The 8,750-nt window shown below is 44.6% G+C and overlaps 1 protein-coding gene across 1 annotated transcript; it reads left to right on the top strand.

Moving 5' to 3' along the window:
- Positions 1-2,433: 2,433 nt before the first annotated feature.
- On the top strand, positions 2,434-4,217 carry LOC127293237 (serine carboxypeptidase-like 2). The gene has a single exon (XM_051322819.2). The coding sequence runs from the start codon at positions 2,593-2,595 to the stop codon at positions 3,997-3,999; it is 1,407 nt and encodes a 468-aa protein (XP_051178779.1). The 5' UTR covers positions 2,434-2,592; the 3' UTR covers positions 4,000-4,217.
- Positions 4,218-8,750: the final 4,533 nt, after the last annotated feature.

Genomic DNA, 8,750 nt, shown 5'->3' on the forward strand with positions numbered 1-8,750 from the left:
CCCGCCGAGTAAAAATTTGTGTAGATTGCCCATTTTAAAAGCTTTAGACCCTTGTCTTTTAGTGTGTACATTGAGCAAGGTGTTAGGTGATAATCAGGTCCAAAAATACAAAACAATAATGATGAATAAAGCATCTGAATTAAAAAAGTTTGGACATAATCACCCATTAGGCCCTCATATATTTACATATTTTGTCGCTCCGCACCGACATATCATGCCTATCATATCTAACATTAACAAGGAAAATTCTAAATTGGGCTAAACCGTGTTTAAAGTCTCCTAAATCGGTTATTTTGATAGAAGTTCCACTAAATGAGGTAAAATGTGTCACAAATGCACAACTACAGAGTAAAAAGTGGATTTCACTCTTAATCATAAGAGGAGCAGAAAGACAAATATTTTTAGGTGGTTTGGAGTTTTTAATCTGCATGTATTAATGTTGAATGAAACTGTGTTGGCACCCTCTCTGACATACTGCTTTTGTTTCAAACTTCAGAATTGAACTTACAAATATGTCAACTATTATACTTGAGAGTTACAAACAAGGAAAACAATGTTTTTCAACAAGGTATACAATATAGTTCAGGAAGTCACTTTTATAATCGCACCTTCCAGATTTTTTTTTTCAAATACATGATTATTCGGCTAACAAATTATTATACGCATTCATATATTTTAGATTTATTTGGTTGACACTCCATGAGTAATTTTTAAAAAATCTAAAATACAAAAAATATATTTGCATTACTAATACGTGCGTTGCACGGGCCACGCTACTAGTATTTAAAAAAGCTTTTGCAGGTTTAGGTGCAACAATCAAATGTCCATTGTCAAGATTCTAGAAATGATTTGCTCCCAACTCCCATGATTTTCCAGGTTTGAAAGATCTGCGCACCTCGGCAAGATCAAGACCAGATAGCGGTACTGACGGACACGGAACGCAAACCTGTTCATGGACCGACGCCGCCCCCTAGCTAGCTGACAAACATAGAGACGAGAGAGGGGTTGCCAATGGAGTACGTATGTACAGCCGGGAGCTTCTCCTACCTAGGAAGGAGAAAATGACAGAAAAGCCAAACAAATGCATGTCATCTTCAATGCGTTGATTGATCCGGGCCATACATATCCTATCCACCACTCTCACCTATCACAGATCCCTCGCGCCCCAGTTTTCATCACCCACCCGGCCAGCCGTATGCAACTTGTTTTCCCCTTTCTCTCTTTTCCTGGCAGTAACAACCAAATAATTCCACTTTTTTCCCATTGTAAAATATGTGAGTAACATATAAAACAAAAAAATAGTTGAAAGACAAAAAGAACATAAATAGTTCAACAGATTAAGTACTTCTTCCGTTTCAAATTAGTTGGTGACATTTTTAAAAAAATGGGTGAATGTACAAAATAAAAAAACATCTAGATATATGTGTGTCTAGACCAAATCTAACCAATGCTACATCAACTAATATGAAACGGATGTTGTACATGATGATATAAAAAAGCATCTAGATATATGTGTGTCTAGACCAAATCTAACCAATGCTACATCAACTAATATGAAACGGAATACCAAATTAAACTTTAAACCTTTGACTACAGATATGTACCAATAATTACACATATCAAGTGAAGAAAAATACTCTACCCGTTCCATATAGTTTGAACTAAATATTTTCAGCATACTAGTAATGTCCAACAAAATTTGAAATCCATGACATACACAAATTCCCATTTCCAGTTTTTAGTTTTATTCATTTATAACCACGTGGTATATTTTCTCATATGTCTGATTTTTTTAATTTGTTAGATTTTAAAAAAAATTGTCAATCTCCATACTGGACATCCTATTTCTATAAACTTACACTTTAATACAAATTGGTTTTTCATTTTCATCTTTTATTCTTTACAAAATTTTAAAAATCAGTTTTGGTTGTTTTTTGTATTAGATGATTTTATAGAAATCAAATCAAATTTCAGTTTTTTTGTATTAGATTGTTCTTGGACTCATTATTTTTCTGACTTGGCTACAATCACGTCATTAAAGCGTTTTCTGTTTGGACTTGGGACCAAATCCAAATATGGTTTTTACACTTCAGGGCTAGCAGAAGTACATTTGACAAAGAGCTGAGGGTCGAACTTAATTGAACTTTGGCGGGGAAACCTAAGTGAAGCGCGAATAGAAAAACACAAATCTTCATAAAAGAGGAAAAACATGTTAGAATTGTATCTTTGGAGTCGCATAGAAATTGCGTCGTTGCATGCTGTCGTGATCGCGAGCTAGCGGCTCTTATCGTCGGTCGTTCAAGCGTACGACGTATGCACTGGCGGTGTCGATCGGACTCTCCGAAACAGACCAAGTAGCTTACGTGATCAGTGACCGCATTTCTTGCGTTCGTACCATACTTGTCGATAAAATCAAGATCTCAATTGCTTGGTCAATTAACAGACCTTTTTCATCACACTTCTAGTACATGTCGTATGTGTGTATGTAAACGAGCGCCGGCATATATACAACTGGACTGCTCGTGCTACAATATAGTTGCCTCCAAGCACTAGCGCCGCTAGTCCAGTCCAGGGTAACTAATTTGCTTCGAGATGGACATGCCCAAGCAGTTGCTGCTGCTCCTCGTCGTCGTAGTTACAGCAGCCAGCTACGGTTGTCCGGCGGCGGCTGCGGCGGCAAGGGAGAGAAATACCATCACGCACGTGAAGGGGTTCGATGGCCCTCTTCCCTTCTCCCTGGAGACCGGTTACGTGGAGGTAGACGAGACACACGGCGCGGAGCTCTTCTACTACTTCATCCAGTCGGAGCGCAGCCCGCAAGAGGACCCTCTCATCCTCTGGATCACCGGCGGCCCCGGCTGCTCCGCCCTCTCCGGCCTCCTCTTCGAGATCGGCCCTCTCAAGTTCGACGTCGCCGGATACACCGAGGGCTTCCCGCGCCTCGTCTACTTCGAGGACTCATGGACCCGGGTGAGCAACGTCATATTCCTGGACGCGCCCGTGGGGACGGGCTTCTCCTACGCGCGGGAGGAACAGGGGCTAAACGTCAGCCTTACCGGCACCGGAAGGCAGCTCCGGATATTCCTCCAGAAGTGGCTGGCCGAACACCCTGAGTTCGCCTCCAATCCTCTCTACATCGGCGGCGACTCCTACTCCGGCTACACCGTCCCGGTCACCGCGCTCGAGATCGCCAACCATCCTGAGGGAGGCCTGAACCTTAAGGGGTACCTGGTGGGCAACGCCGCCACGGACGACAAGTACGACACCGGCGGCAAGGTTCCCTTCATGCACGGCATGGGGCTCATCTCCGACGAGCTCTACGATGCGGCGCAGGGCAGCTGCATGGGTGACTTCGTCAGCCCGCCGGCGAACGCGCAGTGCGCCAACGCGCTGCAGGAGATCAGCCAGGCAACCTGGGCCATCAACCCGGTGCACATCCTGGAGCCCATGTGCGGATTGGCGATGCGGCCTCCGACAACAACAAGCAACGTCCTCACAAGAAGATCAGCGAGGATGCTGGTGCAGGAGCAGGACATGCTGCGCCTCCCGGTGGAGTGTCGGGACAACGGCTACAGACTGTCGTACATCTGGGCGGACGACGCGGAGGTGAGGGAGACGCTGGGCATCAGGGAGGGATCAATCGGCGCGTGGAGCCGGTGCACCACGCTGATACACTTCCGCCACGATTTGCGAAGCACAATACCTTACCACCGCAACCTGACGCAGCGCGGGTACCGAGGCCTGGTGTACAACGGCGACCACGACATGGACATGACCTTCGTTGGCACGCAGGCATGGATAAGGACGCTGGGCTACCCCGCGGTGGCGCCATGGAGGCCGTGGTACGCCAACCGTCAGGTCGCAGGGTTCACGACGGAGTATGCCTACAACCTCACTTTCGCCACCGTCAAGGGCGGTGGCCACACCGCGCCCGAGTACCGTCCAAAGGAGTGCCTTGCTATGCTCGACAGATGGACGTCAACCGTCGGCAAGCTCTAAGCCTTTAACTCATCACTCCATTAACATCGATTGATCTCGATGTCTGATAGTAGAAATTCACCACTATATAGTGCTAGTACTGCAGTGTATAATCCGACATCCACGGTTCACATCATTCATACGACAATAATTGAGAAGGAAGGAAAAAACATGGAGGATCATTGGTTTGATACTCCAGTCTAGAATTCTAGATATTCAATATTGGGACACTTATATCATTGCTCAAAATGTCTCAATTGCTGTTGTCTAGGATGGCACTCAACTTATGATTGTAAGATGGCACTCAACTTATGATTGTAAAAAGTACTATGCGGCGGTACCCCAACTAGGGCCACGGTGGTGTATATATATTGGACAGATACAAGATTACATATGCCTTTGCCGTATAGGCTAAGGACTTGTACAAGACCGGATCAGCTACAACTCCTATTCGGGTTACATACAATGTTTAACACTCCCCCTCAATTATAACTTATCTAAACTAAGATTGTGCCTAAAAGCATTTAACGGACTAGTAGAGAGTGCCTTTGTCAAATCATCCGTTAGCTGATCTCCTGACGGTACAAACCGTATGTCCAAAATCTTCTGAGCTACCCTTTCACGAACAAAATGATAATCCACTTCAATGTGCTTCGCCCTTGCATAGAACATAGGATTCACAGAAAGATATATAGCTCCAATGTTATCACATCAAAAACATGCAGCTCTTGGCTTAGATAAGGATGTTTATGGTAACATCGTGCATGTTATTACATGCAGAACCTTGCACTTGAGGTGGGTTTCAGTTAATGGGATATCTATGTATCTGTTCTGATGATTTTATCTTCAATATTGTGTTTTTTATTCAGATCTGTTACAACACTGTTCTTCTGTCTTTCTATGAATGATTGACAAATATAATCGCTCCTTGTCTTTCTCCCAGAACGAGATGTGCAGAACGTATCCTGTATTGTTTTCTTTTGAAAATGACATTCAACAGTTCACTTAGATAAGAGGATGTAATGGACTAGAAGGGATATTACACTACGGGAAAATCAGGCGCTGCCGTGCATCGTTTCATTGCCGTGAGGCACTGCACGGCAAAGATTTATTTGCCGTGCGGCGCGAGAGGGACACACGGCAAAGAAATAAAGCACGGCAAAGTTTTATGGTGGCGCACGGCAAAGTATCGCCGCACGGCAAAGTTAGAAGTGCCTCACGGCAACCCGTTGGCGCACGGCAAAGCCCTCCAGAAGCGCACGGCAAAGAAGCCAGGACAGCAAAGATCCTGCACACTGCACGGCAAAGAAAGGATGCACGGTAAAGGGCCTGGACGTTGCCGTGGTGCTCCCTTTGCCGTGCGGCCAGGAATAGTGCACGACAAAGAAGTGGCGCACGGCAGCGATGGCAACGCACGGCAGCGATGGCAACGCATGGCAAATGGCTTTGCCGTGCAGTTCCTGCATGCGCACGGCAAAGATGGCTTTGCCGTCGAAGACGTTGCCGGGCAATCTTTGCCATGCGTGCACGCACGGCAAAGGCTTTGCCGTGCATTTAAGCGCCTTTGCCGTGCAATTGGCCGCACGGCAATGGCTCCTTCTCCCGTAGTGTTAGCTGATCAGTTCAACTTGCCAGGGTTTGTAATTTCCGTCAGATCTTCAACACCTTATTTTTTTCTCCCTTTTATTAGAAGGTCATATTATGATGTTCATATGTGTGATACTAACAGGAAATTTTGGTAAGAGAACACGAGTAGTGTCACAACCAGATTCAAGCATTACAAAGGTGTTTTATCAGTTAAAACAAACAAGCTACGCCGTGCCAAGAATGAAGTTGCCAACTGGATAATAAGAGGAATCTTTCAACCTAGAGTTTCAAACCCGACCATGTTTCGGTTTCTGGAGAATGGTATCCAGTCATAGCCCAAATGATTCATCAGATGGCATTTCAAATACTTAATAGTCAAGTGATCGTAATGGAGTTTTTGACCTAGAGGAAAAGTTTGTTACACTATAAGCTTGGATTTTATAGTTGGATATCTTAAGTGAAAATGATCAAACTTTCAATGGTATATGTATGGAATTTTATTTTATAAACTTGGCGAGATTTTGTATCGCAAAAAAAATCAATAACTAAATTATAAAATACACACTCTTCAACAATAGCCCTCGTATTGTAGTGAGCATAGTGAAAAGTGCATGCTCTTCTCGCCCAAACTCTTTGACATGGGAATTTTCTTACTGCATAGGAGAATACAACTGAAGCACGTGCACTTTTCACTATGCTCACTATAATTTCAATGTTGTTCTTTCTCTATATTTTTATGTGTGATGCATATCGCATGGGAAGGGGGAGATCAGGCAGGTAGCAGGGATAGAACTAGAGAGCTTGAGTCACCCTGATGCACCTCTTACTATAGGCAACAAAAATCTAGCAAGAATCTACTACATATGTGTGGTTTACAACATCTAACATGGATAATATGGTATATACTTGGAGACAGCATGCAAATGCAAATAAAGTGGTATTTAAATAATAAAATGACTACAATATTGATGAATATAATACAAAGTTACTTGGAAAAAAAGTCTTGCATTTCCAAACTCCAAAGTAGATCATGAAATGCAAGGCTCGATAACGTGCAAGATACAAAGTGGACTTAATTTTCAAGTGGAACATAGTTAATTGACAGGAATTAAAGTACTTAGGTATCCAAAATGTTCAAAATACATTTTACTATTTTAATACATCTGATTCTTTAAAGACATGAATATTTAACCACTTGATCATTAGTGACTTTCTTCATTTTTTCTCTCCCCATATAAGAAATAACATCATCACTCATGCTATAATCATTGAGACGATTGCACAAAAAGATTTCACAAGTTTCATGGCTGAAAAGCATCTCTCAACTGTAGGAGTGGCAACATGCAACACAAATAATAGTTTCAACAACCGTTAAGACAGAGAATGCATCTTGATGCATCTACATAAGATGCATCATTGTCTCCACCATTTTTTTAGAAAGCTTAGTAATTGTTTCCATGTGGGAAAGCTATCATCAGTGCGTACATCAGCAATATAGAGGCATGCATCCTAATGAAGATCCCTTAGTTCCCTAGAATCAAAATCTTGAGGACATGGGCTTCTTCCATGTCCAACTCTTCAATATCATGTTTCTCATAGAAATCATGAACTTCAAGTAGCAGAGATTAATCTCCATCTTCTCTAAGTTCATTGAGAACACTTCTAGTTGATTTCACATAATTCATGGAATTTACTATGTATTGATCCTTCCGCTGGAATGCTAATGACAATGCGTTTGTAGTTGCAGAAATTTTCAACATGAGATGCAAATAAAAGACAAATTCAAAAGACTGAAAGTACACTAGAAGACCATTTGCTTTGTCTCTGTTTGTTATGTCGGTGTCTTTTTCTCCTATAAATTCTAAAACTTCCATGACTGATCGGAACAAGTCAACCAAACTATTAAGATTTTTACCATGTAGACCCCGACGAGTGCCTCCAAGTTTTGAAGTCATTATCACTACAAGAAAAGTTCTGATAGGCAACGTCCCAAAATCGTCCGCTAAGGGGTATTTTTCGTCGCCTATGGGCCTAACCCGACGATATGAGTTCTGTTGTCGAAACTGCGTCGGGAAAAGTCATACCACGTTTTTTTCGGTCCGTCGCGCTTGGGCGCCCTTCCGCCACGGAAAATCGGACCGTTGCAAAGTGTTTCCGGGAGCCCATTGACTGCTGACGTCATGCAAACTGACACGTGGCAGACGCCGTTAACTGCCAGTTAACGGCGTTAACCGGCTAAACCCCGTGGTAGATGGTAGGCCCACACGAGGCCTGCCACGTCTTAAGCGGGCCGGCCCATTAAGTTTGCGGGCCGGGCCAGGTGACTTAGTTTGACCGGTCAACTATATAGCTGGGCTGGCCCATTAGTTACGTGGGCCGGGCCTAACCTCTTAGGTTGACTGGTCAAAACTTTAATGGGCCGGCCCATTTAAAAAGTGGAGTCCACCTTGAAGCAAGTGGGTCGGCCCAAGAAGTTATTGGGCCGGCCCAATTAGCATGTGGGTCCCCCTTTCCTGCTATCGGGCCGGCCCATTTAGTACGTGGGGTCCATAATAGATCAAATGGGCTGGCCCAACAAGCCAGTGGGCCGGACCAAAACACAGGTGGGTCCCACTTTCCTGTTAATGGGCCGGCCCATTTAGTATGTGGGGTCCACCATATAGCAGGTGGGCCAGTCCAAGAAGATAGTGGGCCGGGCCGAAAATACAGGTGGGACCCACTTTCCTTTTAAAAGGCCGGCCCATTTAGTATGTGGGGTCCACCATATAGCAAGTGGGCCAGCCCAGCAAGATAGTGGGCCGGGCCAAAAACAGGGGTGGGTCCCCCTTTCCTGTTAAAGGGCCGGCCCATTTAGTATGTGTGGTCCACCATATAGCAAGTGGGCCGGCCCAACAAGATAGTGGGCCGGGCCAAAAACACAGGTGGGTCCCACTTTCCTGTTAAAGGGCCGGCCCATTTAATATGTGGGGTCCACCATATATCAAGTGGGCCGGCCCAACAAGTTAGTGGGCCGGGCCAAAACACAGGTGGGTCCCACTTTCCTGTTAAAGGGCCGGCCCATTTAATATGTGGGGTCCACCATATAGCAAGTGGGCCGGCCCAACAAGATGCTGGGCCGGGCCAAAAACGCAGGTGGGTCCCACTATCCTGTTAAAGGGCCGGCCCATTTAGTGTGTGGGGTCCAC

Source organism: Lolium perenne, chromosome 4 (genome assembly GCF_019359855.2).
Source record: "Lolium perenne isolate Kyuss_39 chromosome 4, Kyuss_2.0, whole genome shotgun sequence".
NCBI lineage: Eukaryota > Viridiplantae > Streptophyta > Magnoliopsida > Poales > Poaceae > Lolium > Lolium perenne.

Bases quoted from the DNA above. Each gene is read 5' to 3' on its own strand.
- LOC127293237 (XM_051322819.2), top strand. From the start codon at position 2,593: ATGGACATGCCCAAGCAGTTGCTGCTGCTCCTCGTCGTCGTAGTTACA.